The following is a 16,874-nucleotide window of genomic DNA, read 5'->3' as shown; positions in this document are numbered from 1 at the left end:
GTACAATGTAAGAATAAGGCAACTACAGAAAAAACAGCTGGGGTAAAATTAGTTATGAATTAAATCTCTCTCTAAAATAGTTTGACTCATCTACCTTTAAGAGCTCTACATTCCAATATCAAAGTAGAGTCCAATCATTGCACTTTGTCTTTCTGCCCCATGAGTTAAGCAAATACTAAATGTATTTTAGAGGCAGGCAACTGTGGATAAAGGCAGCCTTACCAGTTGACAGCCTTACCAGAAATCATGTAGGTAAACCAACAACCTAGCTGGAAACTCAACTCTCATGGAAGTCCTTCATAACTACCTACCTTGGTCAGTATAAAAGAAACATTTGCCAAACAAATACCTCCCAAAATACACCCTAATAATAATGAAAGGTGTCGTGAACATTTTTTACATCATTACCTTAACATTCCCCTGTGCTCTTCATGCCAGTTCTGTATTCTTTCTTCCCACTGTTCTTTTGTCAGTTTGTGCTGTTCTAACACACTGTGAATAGAAATTGTTGCTCTTAAACGACACTGACAACAAGCTTAACCTCTTTTGTTGCATCGCACAATATATGCTTTAACTGAAAAAACTTAAAAGATGACTTCCTATATACGGCTCATATTTTCAGCACAGAAACAGAGACTTTGTATTTCAACAAATTCCCTTTAATTTCTATTTCCAAATTAGAAGGGAATTTGTATTTCCAAATTCCCACACTAAAATACTGAGAAAGTCACCTCTTTTTTCTTGGTATTCTATATTCTTTGTAATATAAAAGTCACACCATTGCATACCTCAGCTAAGTCATAAAATGCAATGTTTACAACAGCTGAAAATGCACACCTATAGAATCTTCTGGCAACAATGCTGCAAATTAATCTCTAGGTGTACAAAGATACAACCAAGCTTTCATTCTGCTGTCATTTGAAAGAAAAGGTAAGACATTACAACAAATCAGCAGACAACCTTGTTGAGAGTTTCTTTTTTGTGGTTTTGGGTCCTTTTTATTTTTCCTTTATGAATAAAATCAATAGGGAAGCAGCTTCAAAAAGCTATGTAATGTTAAATCTACAAGAGCCTGCAATGATGGAATTATATTTTGGCCTACTGGAACTTTCTGCATAGTAGTGCAGTAAGAAATCAAATGCATATGATAACTTTATTATGCTTTCCAAATTCCATGCACCCAGCATTTCAGGTGTTTGTGGAGAAGCTGTTTTAAAGGACAATTAAAAGATCATCTGAGCATTTGTCTACTGAAAAGGAGCACCTTAAGTATACAAATTTGTGTTGTACTCAAGCACTGCAATATATTTTATTTGCAGTACACTTACTTTCAGGAAATTATTGTCATTTAAGTGTGTAGAAACATGAAAACTGAAGAAAAGGAGAGAGTATCAAATTAATTTCAGTTACTTCTGAATTGGAGTATTTTGATTTTAATTTGGCAGAAGCAGGCCTCCACTAACATTAAATTATTTTGGAATACTTTGGAAATGTGTAAAATTAAATCTGTGCAGATGTTTGTGGACAGGACAGGAAATACATGTCAAGAAACATGCGGCTGTGATGCTTCTTCATTGAAGTCTAAATCAGGATCTCTAAATTTTACTAGCAAAAAGAGGAACTCTAAGAAAGCCACTATTAAATGCATGTTATCACTTAATATTTTATTTATAAAAAATGTGCTTTAGTTATGTGCACCATTTGGTGCAAAACCCATCTCACTCACCGCTGGGGGAGAAGCCGGTCATTGGCTAGGTAGCCCAGCTTATGGATCTCCTTACTGTAATCTCCATACTTGGACTGGACAGCATAGGAAGCCAGAAGAACTGCAGTTTCTGGTGGGCAATATATTTCATCATTTAAGATTGACTCTTTGACTTGCAGGAAGAAAAGTCTCTGAGTTATTTCCTGAATTAATTCTTCAGATACATCCTCTGGAAAAAACTTGGCCCTGAACTTAAACTGCAAAGGATTTTCTTTCCGTACATCTTGCTGTGTTACCTGAGGGAAGAGGAATAAAGAGAAAAATAAACAGAGCACTAAATGGTAAATTAAATGTGATTTAATAGTACTTAAGTCTTTAGCTTCTCTACACTGAACCCCACAGTTTCCATGCAAGCCCACTGCAAAACTCACTGAAAGGTTCACATGGCGCAAACAAGTTTGTCAATTTGAATAAACCAGACTATTCTGAAATACTGCTTACAGGCTGATTAAGTTGTTTTTTGGGTGGTTTTTTTTTTTGGTTTTTTTTTTGTAGGCTTGTGTGAATTTTTATTTATCACAATAAAGATCTGGAAACTAAGAAGCTGCAAGAAATTAAAAAGATCAAAACTATATCCAAGGATGATTTGCAGGAAGGAATAAATTAGGGTCTAACAATAGTTCTTCAGCAAGAACTACAGCACATTTCTTCAACGTGAGTATGGAGTTGGATTCTTTTAAAAGTGTTTCAACTATTGATATAAATATATCTGCTTTGTTCCTGTCTCTGTGTATCTGTAGCACTACAATGTTTATTGTGCATGAAACAAGACACATATGAAATTCTAGGAGACAGATTTGGTGGTTGGCAGGCTTAACTGACTGGATTTTCCACAGAGGAGAAGCAAAGATTACATAAGTGCAGACAGTGGGACTTGCTCCTAAAAACCACCCAATTTGCCTCTTAATACTGAAGATAAAAAAGGTATTCTTGATTAGTTTGAAATAAAAAACAAGTATCTCCATTCTAAACAGTGGCATTAACAAATAATCTGACAGCCAATATTAAAATAAGAAGTGACTATTCAAATTCACAAATACAATTTAAAGTAAAATGAACCAGTTCCCAGTAACTGGGAGATACAAGGTACTCAATGCCACTTGGGAAAAAAAATATTATCCTACAGTCTACCTATCAGATACCTAAATTTTAGAAGCAGATTATTTTGCCTTATTTAATGATTCATAGCTGTATGCATACAAATTCCTGAAGCTCAAATACTTTCATACACACGCCCAAACTGTACAACAATAATTCTATTATGTTCTGCTACATGAAAATGGGACAATCATATGAATTCAACTTTTCTTAATGCATGCATGCATGCATTCCACAGTACTGGAAACTATCTCCTCAAATTAAATAATGATGCAGCTTTGCATATTCTTTATAACTAATCTAACTTAACACTATTTTGTCATTTAAAGCACACAAAAAGCAATTTTTCAACTAAATTTGAAGCCAGCCATACCTCACTTAAGATATTAAATCAGCAAAGCTTACACAGTATATTCAAACTGTACACTTGGCTAAATATGAGGGAATTGTTACCTTTTTATTTAGCTTCAGCCAAGTTGAGTAGCCTTTGCTGTCCACGTACTGCAGCCCAAAAAACCAGACTTCACGAAGACCAACAGTTTTCACCACCTAAAGATAAATGAGCCATAATCATCAGTCATCACTACAATACATTTTTTTAACTGGCATTGTGTAGCTTAATAAAGCTACGTGAACAAACTGAAATGTAATCAAGTCTTACAAGAACAAAAAAAGATGGAATAGTAGCAAAACATCAAGTTCAGAGAACCCCAGAGTTCTAAATAAACTCAAACGCTCCAAGCTATCAGCTGGAGCGTGCAGCCCATGTGTAGATCAGCACCTGAGGAACAGAAGGTAGTAACAGGACCCTGAGGTTATAAAGCACATCTGGGAAGTGACCTGCAGCCCTACGGGGAAGTGAGTAAACTTCAGCAGAAGACAACTGGTAAAATGATAATAAAGAGTAACATTTGTGAACAAGTATGATGTAATGAGGATGAACTGCTTCCTTCAAATAGTTCTGCCATCTTCTAAGAGTTAATGATAAAAGGGGTAAGGATGATCTCCTAATTTAACATACATGACTTTCATGTAAGATTTCAGATCAGGTCTACCACCAAAAACTACTAAAAAACAAAATTGTCCTTGACTAGAGGAAAGGCTGTTTTAGGGATGCACCACTTAAAAAGATGGACAAAAATCACAAGCTGTTTTCAATTTCACAAGAATTGTAGTGCAACCACAAGGGAAGTCTCCCAGGACTTCAAAAAAGGATGAAAATGATGTGACAAAAATCTGCTGTAAAAAACCTTACAGAAAGATCTGTGAATAACAGTAAAAGGATGAACCTCAATAAAAGATCATATTCAATAAAAGCAAAACACTGTACATAAAAGATAACAATTTAAATTATGTGAACAAAGTTCTAGTTGTAGAGCAAAAAGGCAAGAAAGCTATTACATTACTATACACATGTATGGTATTCACAAATCTCTAATTCTACATAAGGACTGATCACATCAACTTATAAAAAAGGATGCTGCAGCAATGGAAATGTGTCAGACATGTTGAAAAGAATGACCAGTGACTTGGAACATTTTTGGCATAGCTAAGACGAACTAGGGCTACTGACAGAGAAATAAGGAAGGCTATGATAAAGGTCTATAAAATTTGCATGGCATGTAGAAGGAAAATAGGGAATGATTGTTCATAATTTCTTATAACGTAAGAATCAAGAGAATCAACAGAAATCATGACATAGCAGGCTCAAAGCAAACAAAAAGAAGTACTTTTACTACAGAGTATAATGAAACTGTGGAACTGTTTACAAGTCTTTTGCACAGCAAAAGCATATGTGGATTTAATAAGCAATTAATCAGAAGGGTCCAGCAAAGATTATTAAATGACTGTAAACTCTGGCTCCAAAGATCACGTATGGTAGTACTTACATATGTCCTCAGGTTGGACCATGGTGCCAAGCTGCTTTACTGAAGGCTGTTTTATGGAAGCATTCAGATGCATGTGAAGTAAATAGAATTTTACACATAGATCCTCCTCCATTTTAAAGTAGTACTATCGGGTTGCAAAATTAAGATTTTGAAAATTAGAAAATGTCATAAAGTAACTATGCAAACTTACTTCTGCTGCCTTGCATATTTGAATAATCACTTAACAACCATTTGAGTGTGCACCTTTTTTCCTCCTTTATCATTTCACCATCAAACTCCAAAGCACAAAACGCACAATGTTTGTGGATCCAACCTGTTTGATGCCTTGACTGAGTATGGTTATTTCCTCTAGAATTTCCACATCATTTACTTTAGATCATAAGAAATGCTTAGAACAGGTCTATATTACTAGTATGGTCCCAAGCAGCATTAAATTTGATGCCCCCACTCAGGAATTTCAGACCTGCTGTTTCTTTTGGCACAGATCTCCTATACAACACTGATCAAACTACTTATGGCTTTATCAGATGACTGAGAATGCTCTTTACCCAGCAGCTGTCCAAGCTGAGCCCTTGTACCTTATCAGCTCTCTGAGCTGCACAGAACTGCAGATGCTCAACAGCTCTGCCCATAAGGCATAAGGAGACATGAGCATAAGTGCTTATGCTCACGTCAAAACATTTTGCTCTCAACCCACTAACTATGGCCCTGAGATGCACATGATTTAAATACATACAACCTGGGTACAGCAATGCACAGCTACACAAGTTTGCAAAATCAACACTAAAACCAGCAGAACCCACAAATAAGGAAAAAGCATTGCCTACACTGCCTCTCAGCTCAAAGGAAAGAAATAACCTTTCTGAAACTTTATACCGAGATAATACATGCATTTCTGCACTGCAGTAGCATGTTAATGAAAAGTAAGTAAAGAATGAAAAACTTAGGAGTTTGATTCTGGCCCAAAATGCTATTAAGTAGCTTCAGGCAAGTGTTCATCCCATCTGTAAAACAGATTTATCCACCATCACATCCTACAACTTGACTATTAATAGGCAATAAAAACTTCTCGGAGAAGAAAAGCAACCTGAACATCGTATGTTTGGGCAAATCACAACATACACATTAGACAACAAGGATTTCATATCGTCACCTTCCACAAGATTGTAAAGAAGGCTTTGGAGACATCTGGAAAGGACAATGGAAAAAGGATAAAGGAAAATTACAACATTAAATAAAGGAGACAACCCTCACATTCCTTCTGAATGGCAGCTACAGTCAACGAAAAGCCACTAATGCACAGTGCTAACGAAACAAAACAGCTCCCCCACAACTACCACCAGTGTGTGGAAACATCCTCACAGGGTTCTTCCTCTCTCAGGGAAGCTACAGATGCTTAACTGGTTGACTAGAGGAGGACAGATCCCCTCTTGCATGTTCTGACCAGAGACAGGATAGACAGAGGGACCAATGATAAGTATGTTAGTACACCTTCTGAAATGCAAGTAATTAGGAAAAAAAAAGCTTGTGCAATAAAGAAGAAGTTTACTGACTTTGACAATGGAAGAGAAAAGAGATAGCCACAGATTTCAAATGCTGCATTCTTGCCTGCTAGCAGATGAAGATGATGAGAACATACATATGGAATGGGAAACAAATGAACAACTCCAGAAAATGCCAATTAAAAGCCTAAAAGAACACTGGCTGGTAAAAGATTGAAAGGTCATTCACCAAAAATGTAGGGGAGCACTAAATAACAGCTGAATCCATGGAGAGGTTATTTTCTGCAAACAATAACCAACTTGCTTGTCATATTCACCACTTCTGCATAAACCTTGAGGGCCAATCCTTTCAGTAACAGTGCTATTCAATTCTCTTTCTATAGAGAAACAAGGTAACTTTTTGTCTGGAAATTTCATGCTGGTTTCATAATACAGTTCAGCTCTTGATGTTACATGGTGGAATTCACACATGAATTTAAGATCAGACTAAAAAGTGTTTCTCACACACAACTACCCTGGTTGATTTTTCTTGACCTAATTTTTTTTTTCAGTTTAAAGCTCCAGAGGTACGAATTGGTGTGATGTCAAACACCACACAGAGAACTGAGGAACAAAGAAGACAGCATGACAACAAATTCAAAACTGTATCTTTGTTTGCTGTTTGCAAATGCTCCAATTTGGATGAGCCTGATTACCTGGGCACAAGACATTACACAGCAGAATGTCACCCCACCCAACAGTGAATGGCATAAGATAGCAAAGACTGGCAAAAGACAAGTAACAGCTTGAGCCTTCTATGCCACAGAATACCATACTTTTATTTGATGATGGTGATGCTGGTTAGACAAAAAGCAAGACAGCCTCTTTTTTCAAGAAGTGTTTTTAAGAGTCATGAAGTTTATTCTTATGTAGGGGCTGAAGACCTACTTCATAGGTATACCCATATACTGCTACTGATGCTAGAGAAAAGGGCAGGCTGTAAGTGTTAAGAGTCAGTCATTTCAAACAAAAACTGCAAAGGCGATTTCATTCATCTAAAAGTTCAGTATTAAAACAATAAACATTCTCTTCTTTTCAATTTATATAATAAGACATTTAATTGACTCTAAAAGGTCAACTAAAAGTTTAAAGAACTTTTTTGATGTGTTACTTTCTGTTAGTACTCATCATTGCATATTTCAAGTATCTATAGTGGAATGGACAGAAACAACTACTAGACAGACCTGTTGATCTACTTAAACTATTTTTGAAGGGTAATTTCAGATATTTCCAGATTTCCTAAATAAAGGCATACATTTTGGATCTAGATAATAAAACATATTTATTGGTATCTTGTTGGAAAACAACATAACACATTGACAGGTCGTGACTATTTTTAAGGTTTCCTCAAACACCCCACAACACAGCTCAAAAAACTTGTTTCAAGATTCTGAAGACTAACATCACATGAGTGCAAGAACAGCCCTGTTTAAGAAATTGTTCACTTGGTCCATTTGACTGATGTATAACACACCATCAAGTGACAGTGTGTAGCTGTGATAGAATAGTTGAAAATGATGACCTTAATGTGCTTGTGGTCTGCAAACCTTTCTTCCTTTTCTTTTTGTTTTAAACATAAAGTCCAAACTGGTTCACAGGACAACAGTATTTAGTTCTATCATTTGGGAAGTGAAAAACCATCTTACAGTATTTATTGCTGGAAAGCAATTGTGTTAGCTTTCATTAATGAACTTACTGTTACATACATATTTCTAAAATACGCAATTCTAACAACTATATTGCCGTAGCAATTATAATATTATTAGACATAAAAACCACAATTAACTTCAAAGCAGTCCCATACGCAATTTATCCGAAGGCTCACTGGTACCGTATTTAGAGAGTTGTCTTTGAATTCAATGTGTTCCAGGAGAAGTAATGAGGAAATTCACACTAACTCAGAGCCTAGCTTAGATAACATAAGGAAAGCAGTCTGTACATGAGAACACTACCACTTTTTCAGACTATGCCTTAATAACCACAATACTCTTATGTGCTTGCACTTACATACATAGAGACATGTAAGTTACCTGGTCAAAGAGCTGCTTGCCTGTTGTATTGGGCTGGATGGCAAATTCCAACTCTGCATCCATTGTGGTTACTCTGACATTGATCTACAGAATAAAAGGAAACATTTAAATCATATTGTAACAGTGTAATGCTTCCATAGCCTTCAAGTTCAACATTTTAATGGTCTTGTGTACACACAGAACATAGCAGTAAGAAAAACAGAAAATTTCAATCTAAAAACTTTCTCATCGTTATTTAGTCTACAAGCATAATCAGCATAGTATTTACCCATAGATTGGAAGGTTAAATTAGAGAACAAAGCTCAAAATTAATTTTATGGGAAAGCTGACATCACTACTAAACAGCTGAAGAACATTGGGATATTGAGCTACTGGCACTATCTTTCAGAGGGCTTCTCAAATGCATGCAAAAGAAAAAGTTCTTGGTCACATATATGTCATTTTAAGGTATTTATGCCTAGCAATATAAAAAGACAAGCAGCCTCCTGCTTACTATTTCTAAAATCAAGCAGTTTGGTGGTCAAAGTAGGCACTTTGACCAAGCTCTAGGACTAGACCTTGTTGTACATCTCAGGACAGATAAGAAGCAGGTTTTCACCAATGGAAAGAAAAACTACAGCAGTTAGCTCTCCTTAGTGCCAACCTCCTTCAACTCCCTTACTACAAGACTAAAAAATCGCCACCATTCAATGAACCTCCTTCTCCTGAAAGGGAGGACCATTTTCCAGATGACTCCTGACAATCACTGGGTTTATTTGTTATAAAACAAGAAGTCAAATACTGCAGGAGATAACTGGAAGCCTTACTTGGAAGTACAACAGTCTTTGCCAATTTCTCTTCAGCTGGTACATACAGAAGTGAGAATTTCCATGAAACAGAACAAAGTATTAAATGCACAGCATGGTCTTCTCAGTGTTAGAACAGTCCTCCAACTCCTACTGCCAGGGTATCAATCACATTTTATTCATCTTTAGTGCATAAGAATATAAGTATTAAAAGGTCAAATATATCCTCCTATAAATGCAGAAAAACCAAACTCACACAGATATATTCTAATTTCTCTCTACTGTAAAAAAGGGCAGAGGAATAAATTAGGACTTGTATTACAGGTTCTTACACTACTTGATCTATGCATGTGGAAACCATTTCCATTAACTATTTCCCTAATTTTGCCACCAGGTGGAATACTTTGAGAAGTGATTGTCTGGAAAAGAAGGAAAGACAACACATGGAAGGGAGATCTAAGGTAAGGAAAATAAAACTGCAGAGCAGTTTGTCTTCATGCAACAGATGAAGCTTGATCACTGCTCCCTTCATTGTCAAGGTAAACACGAGGGGGATATACAAGACAAGAATAGCAGGAGCCTGAGGACATCGAGGTTACAGACTTGCAAACAAGAATGATAGAGGGGGCTTAGCCAACTTTACTCTGTGTGCAAGCACTGATAAAGAACAAGAGTTGAAGACTTTGGAGTAAAAGATAGTTTAGTTTTATTGCAAAAAAAAATTCAAAAAAATAGAGGGTGTGTGTCAGGAAGAGGGAAAAAGATGTTTTCTGTAAATTCTCAGTCTCTCTATTTCAAGAGAAGAAAAAAAGCCCTTATGGAATATAATTCATCTAACAAAATAACTAATTTTAAATGGTAGTTCTAACTCACTGCCAGTTACACTAGTTTAAGCATGAGGGATTGCCCCTTAATTACAAAAAATTAACTTTTAAAGCCAGTTTTTTACTGAAAAAAATGAAACCTTCTTTAGGGCAGTCACAAGTAAGCAAGGTACAAAGAATAAGGCCAAAAAATAATTTTATTAAATGCCAAAGTGCTCTGTTATATAACAGCACCATTGCCAAAACAAGAAGCATCACAGATCTATAAAGCACAGCAAGTTCAAAACTAATTGCAGCAGCAAAAACTTCTTATATAAATATCCTTACTACAAATGTCATCTACAAATGCAAGAAATATTACCTGAGAGTTTATCCTTCACAAGAACTAGGATACGCAAACAGTAAAATAATAGCTGTAATACAGAGACAAACTCAATACAGCTCTAAATTCTGTTTGCTTCTGGATATTACTGCCCCAAAAAAATCTGAGTGCTCTAAGAGTACAGAGCTTCTACACCTCCAACAGGTACAAAGAGGCATTAAGAGTACCTAGCCACTTCTACACATTACAGTAACTGCTTAAGCCTGCAGCATTTCTGTTTATCTTTGTACTTCCAATTAACAGATCACTCAGCTGCTAATCAATATTTACACATTCAGTTCTAATAAAAAAGTTGCAAATTAAATGATGGTAATGTTAAAAAATTACCTTTTGTGGTATGAATTATTGAAGAAGAGACAAAAGTTAACACTACAGTTCATTTTCTTTCTGAAGGAATTTGAACTGACTTTGATTTTTGGCATACAAATACCAGGCTTCTACAAACTTGTAACATTGTTTCACACCTTCAATTGTTTCTGGGCATGGAACATAAAGTTACTTTTGTCAAAACCTGAAGAGCCCTGAAGGTCTACTTATGCAATTCAAACCTTGATAACAGAGCACCCTCTCAACAAAAATCAAACCTCTGGTACCAGTTGCATTGTCTGTAAAATAAAGTTGGCAAACTACATTAACAAGAGTCATTGGGGAAGTTTCCACATCATAAATACGGCAGGGAATTGAAAAAACACAGGCAGAGAAAGAAGGTCCAGGAGCTTCAGCAATGATCTGTCACTCACACAACCTCTGCTGCATCTCTGGCTACTTTGACACAATGCTCTTTCCGTGGGGAAATTATCTGAACCACAAATTACGAGGACAGTCACTAATCTGAACCAACTTTACCACACAAATACAGAAACAGGAAGGAGCTCTTGCAATGGTGACAAGAGAAATGCATGAAGGCTTCCTGTAGCAAGTATTGGAAGGTTACCACTACACATACCACAAGATTCATTCAGTGCCTGCTTTTCAAACTTACTCTCACCAGGATCCCACATCTTTGTTACAGAATCTGACAGGTCCCTTCCTCACACAGTTCAGCCAATTACCATCTCAAGTTTGCATATTAAATAGAATCACAGAATAGTTTGGCTTGGAAGGGAAACTATTTAGGTCATCTTTAAAGGTCATCTAGCTCAACCCCCCTGCAACGAGCACAGACACCTTCCCCTACATCAGGTTGCACAGAGACCCATCCAACTTGACCTTGAACCTTTCCAAAGATGGGACAGGACATCTATCACCTCTCTAGGCAATTTTTAGAGTTTCACCTCCTGCATCATAAAAATTTACTTACTTTTATGTAGTTTGATTCTTTTATATCCTTTTAGCTTGAAACCATTAGCCTTGTCCTATTACAACAGGCCCTGATAAAATGTTTGTCTCCACCTTTCTTATAAGCTCCCTTTAAGTACTGAAAGGTCACAATAAGGTCTCCCTGCACCTTTCTCTCCCCCAGGCAGAACAACCCCAAATTCTCTCAGCCTTTCCTCATAAAGAGGGATGCTCCATTCGGCAAACTATTTTTGTGATCCTCCTCTAGACGTGTTTCATCAGCATGATGTCCTCCCCGTGCTGGTGCCCCAGAGCTGGTGCAGCCCTGCAGGTGGGCTCTGAGCAGAGCAGAGGGGCAGAATCCCCTCCCTGGCCCTGCTGCCCACCATTGGATGCAGCCCAGGACACGTTTGGCTCTCTGGGCTGTGGGAGCACACTGACAGCTCATGGCCAGCCTCTCATCCTCCAGCACCCCCAAGTCCTTCTCAGCAGGGCTGCTCTCCATCTGTTCATCCCCAGCCTGTGTTGGGGATGCCCAACCCAGGTGCAGCACCTTGTACTTGGCCTTGTTGAACCTCAGGAGGTTCACACTGTCCCACTTCTCGAGCTTGTCCAGGTCCTTGGCATCAGCAGCAGACTGAGTTTATCTGTATTTTACCAGACTTGTTTCAGAATGAATAAACATGGCCAAAGGAAAGGGAAAACATACACTTAAGAATTACACGTTGATTATTCTTTGCCAAGGGAGCAACTGATGTTTTGATAACAAATATTGCTAATGGGTTATGAGGATATTTGCCACAGCTCACAAAATACCATTTATAGAAAATATTCCACAGCAAATTATCTATTAAATAATTTATCAAAACCAATAAAGAGTACAGTCATTGAAAATATCTGGAATAACAAACACAGATGTGCTTAATAAAAGCCAGCACTTCATAAGGGAATTATATTTTTATTGCATGCATTCTTTCACCTTTAAGGACTTGAAAAAGTATGTCTACATTTTCTTTTAGTACCTAACTTCAACCCTTCACAATTTATGGGACTATTACACCGTCACTGCATTAAGCTTTGAACCTCTCCTCAAACTGATACAGTCCATGAAAAACGCACAAAACCTGGTTGTAAGCTTAATAATCTAAAACTTTATCTTACTGTACTTCAGCCATCCTTTGCAAATATTAGTTATGGCACTTCATCATGAACTCCAAAACTGAGTCAATACCAATACTGAGAAAAAAAGGCCATTTAAAATAACATGGAAATGGTTTCCAGAGGTTTTGCTTTGGCTTAATGAATGCAATACAAATTAGTCATTTGTAAAAGCCACAAAAACCAGTCTGATTTGTAAGAAAATTGCATATGGCAAAAAAAGTTTGTTCAAAGAGCTCCCTCACACCGGTTCAGCCATTTACAATCTCAAGTTTGCATATTAAATTGTGTTAAGAGTAGCAGTGTATTAGTCCCACTGCTTCACAGACTGCACAGCACTCTCTCAATACTAACATCAAAGTAGATATAGGAAGAGATGAAAGAAAAAAACTTTATGAAGAAGGTAAGGTAAAAAGGTAAGGATTAAACAGCATTAAGAACAGAAGGCTACAGAATAATGCCAAACAGATTTTACTAATAGACGAATCAAGAAAGCAGTCCTCCAAGCTGACATCAGTTGTCTATTTATACTACAGAAATAAATCATAAATTCAAGCCATAATTCAAATACTGCATTACACAGACTCAAAGATTTTCCTGTGTAACAACAGCACTGTAGTAAAAAAAATGTATACACTATTTCAGTTCAACCACCTTACAGAAATTAGTTTGAGCTTGCAAATATTAGAATTTTAAACCACAACATTATTCCAGAATTTGTTATTTATTCCTTATGAATACACAATATCATAAAATGTTGAATAAACCTAAAAAAAATCCTTTTTAGTCTTAGTAACTTTGACATCTATCTGTGTTATTCCCCAGTGTAATGCTTGCTTGCTTTCATGCCTTGCAGTCTTGAACAAAAGTGCTGCAAATTATCACCAAAACCAGATGATAATTTAACTCTTTCTACACCCTATAAATACAATATTTCAGTCAATTAAATCTAATCTTCTTAGCATATGAAATGATTAACAGTTATGTAACCCGTGATGTCTAATTTTAGCTTCTATGTTTCTATTTTCAGTGCTGATCTGTGAGAATGCCGTAGAGCTGAGAAGCATTTTGTATCTGTTCTTTTAGGAAGAAAGCACTGAAAATAAGAGTCAACAAATATTCTGTTCTTCAGCAAGCTGAGAACTAAGCAGACTGAGAACAGCACTTGCAATAGCTCAAATTTTGATTACAGCAACAAAGACGTAATTAAACAAAGAAGTCATCAGTTTTATTCAGATGGATCACATCATGCTACATGCAACTAAAATTCACACTGCTAGGTAGAACTGAGAACACTAAGTCTCTTTTAGAAACAAACTATTTGGTTGTAAAATCAGAGTAGATGCTGAGTAACAGTTGAAAAACTGGAAAGCCACTTTGTCACAAACGCAGGCAAAAAGAAGGAGCAGACTTTCTACTGAAGCAATCAAAAATGAAAATGTTTCAATTATGTATACTTTTCAGTCACATATTACCTTAGTATTCCAGGACAATGTACTAAAGTTGCTTTTACCCTTTCAAAACCGCCTTTTCACCCAAACTATTTAACCTACTATCCTCTAAAAAAGAAAATCCAAAACCTATGCCCTTTTACTGCAATGTATAAGAATCATTCACAGTGGCATGAAACTTATTTCAGACTGAGACTTCCAAGAAAAATGAAAGATGTTTGCTATAAAATTCCAATACTCTAAGACTTTCTACTGGTCTTCATTTACTTTATTTTGTCTGGAATAATACATAACTTTACGATGTGAAACCAGAAAAAGTGAAACCAAAATCTATTTAATTGCCTTTTCTGTGGGTACTGATTTCATTTAAATTGATTTATGGCTTATTTATTTGTTATTTTCTCAACAAAAAAATTAATCCCAGAAACCCAGGAAGAGTTTATAGTTGTACTGCACAGGTTTACATATTTACAAGACTACCAGACGTTTCTGAAAACTATCAATTGGATCATCACAGCAGAGTGTGAAAAAAGAAAACCTAAATAGGTCACAGTAATACAGAAGAGATAAAATAACATTGTCAAAAATCTCACCACTTATGTTAACTGGGTTTTCTTAGCTTTTACCTATGATATTTCGTTAGTTTTCAGGTTAAATGATTTCCAGCAATAAAGCTACAGAACACTGACTGTCTTATTGCAACAACTGTCAAAAATAAGCAACAAGGAGTTAGGGCATAAATAGTTTCTGGACTAGAAGTGCATTTGGTTATTGTGGATTGTCCATAAAGACAGCTCCCAAGAGCTCCAGTAAATATCCATAGCAAGAGACCTCCTACTGTCCAGTACTATCAAATCTGAGCAGAACAGCAAGACTCTTCAAAGAACAACGTCAGATTCATTAAACATAACCATGGCTAGGCTCTTACAGTCTCCAAAGAAGAAAGAAGGGGGAAAAAAAAAAAGAGAGGAGGGGGGAGGAAGAGAGCTCCAATGCCACCTATCATTTAAGAAGCAACCAGAACAAAATCTGAGGTTTGATTTTTATAGGTAATACTATTTAACCTTTGGCAAGTGTGCTATTTCTTCATTCACTGATTACCAAATATAATTACAGCAACCTGCAGTTTACAGGAAGACACTGAGAAATGTAATCAATTTCATTTCATTTATAATGGCTCCTTTCACTTGGCTTCCTTCTAGGATTTCACATGCACCCACATCATCAAGAGACACATGAACTCTTCATAAAAAGTCCCTTATAAAAAAAAAAATATCTTTGGCACAAGGCCAGCTTCTTTGCCAAGATCTGGTAGCTAATATCCATTATTAGGGTGGACTGTACACTCTTTCAACACCACTGCAATCTCAGTTCTAAGGATATTGCTCTCCTCGTGAGCAACCCTAAAATTCTTATTTCCTTCAATTTTCTCTGGTCCTTAAAATAGCAAGAACCCTGCCTGCCTAAATTTCATGGTTCCAGTCCCAGAATTTAAAAAGAAGTTACCTCACCCAGGCTTTTTTTTTTCCCTAGTCACGACCTCTGTGGCTCCATGGGTCTCCAGCTGCATGGAGCTGAAGGCCTCACAAACTGCATGAGCTCACAATGACTTTTTGCCTCATTCTTAAAACAAAGTTTTCCAGTTGAGAAGCTCCATCAAAGGCAGCATACTCAATTCTCATAGCCAGCATTCAAACAGGCCAGAAAATAGTATGCTGCTAATTCATTTTCCTGTCCTTTATAGTGCAGCTTTCTCCCACCAATGAGCAGGATAGACAGCTACTTCCAGCTCGAAAAAGTGCCAAGAAACTGCCCCTACACTGGCAGGAAAAGAAGAAATTACAGAAACAAGGTATGACCAGTTGGTCATCAGATCAACTGCCAAGCTCAGAACAGAACTTTGAGCCCTTAGTCCCATGCTCACATTATTCATCGAGCTGTACTAGTTCCAAATACTGGCACACAAAACTGATTATTTACAGGGGTAATTTCTTATTAATAGCAAAAACCTTTTATGCATCTACATATCGGGATATACGTGTATGCACATGCACATAGACACATTTATTCTTAGCAACAGACCTGCCCTGCTCCTAATCTGCTACCAAAATGAAACATCAGTAAACAAAGAAAGCCCAAAGGCTATTACATAAATCAGCCGAGTTGAGTAGAAACAACCTGACAATTCAGTTCCCTTTCTGAATGCTTTTCTCACTGGATACAAGTGGAAGAGACAAGCAAAAGTCATTTAACACATGGCAGATGAAACCCTAAGGTAGCAATATAACATTACCAGAAAAAGAATCAACCTACTGACTAATAATCTCCTCAAACACTTCTAGAATTATTATCAAAACAGAAGATGAAGATCTTTTTTTCCCCCAGGTAGAAAGTGGATGAATCCTTAGCTGAAATGAGCAGAACAGGAGAGCAGAAACTCTGCTTATTTCCTCCATTCAAACTTACTTTCTATGTGATACCCTCTACCATGGTAAAATCATTAACTTAGTGCAGACACTTTACACATGTTCTGTCTTCCCCTGCCAAATCCTGCACCAAACCCTTCCACTGATTCTCACAGATACTGAGTCAGGCTCAAATTATACCTCAAATAACTACTGTAAGTAGCTCATTGCAAAGTCAACAATTCCTGAAAAGTCATTCCTCCTGCCA

General features: G+C 36.8%; 1 protein-coding gene across 1 annotated transcript in view; it reads right to left on the bottom strand.

Moving 5' to 3' along the window:
• RDX (radixin) overlaps nucleotides 1-16,874 on the bottom strand; it is a 44,842-nt gene that overhangs the window by 19,246 nt on the left and 8,722 nt on the right. Inside the window, exons 3-6 of the mRNA XM_054651083.2 lie at nucleotides 8,324-8,407; nucleotides 3,317-3,412; nucleotides 1,727-2,001; nucleotides 409-492 (exon numbers count right to left, since the gene is read on the bottom strand). Coding sequence (XP_054507058.2) covers nucleotides 409-492; nucleotides 1,727-2,001; nucleotides 3,317-3,412; nucleotides 8,324-8,407 — 539 coding nt within the window. The remainder of the gene's footprint in view (nucleotides 1-408; nucleotides 493-1,726; nucleotides 2,002-3,316; nucleotides 3,413-8,323; nucleotides 8,408-16,874) is intronic.

The sequence above is a fragment of the Agelaius phoeniceus genome, chromosome 2 (assembly GCF_051311805.1).
Source record: "Agelaius phoeniceus isolate bAgePho1 chromosome 2, bAgePho1.hap1, whole genome shotgun sequence".
NCBI classification, from domain to species: Eukaryota; Metazoa; Chordata; class Aves; order Passeriformes; family Icteridae; genus Agelaius; species Agelaius phoeniceus.
Note: the sequence above shows the minus strand (reverse complement) of the source record. Positions and strands in the feature narration are given on the sequence as shown.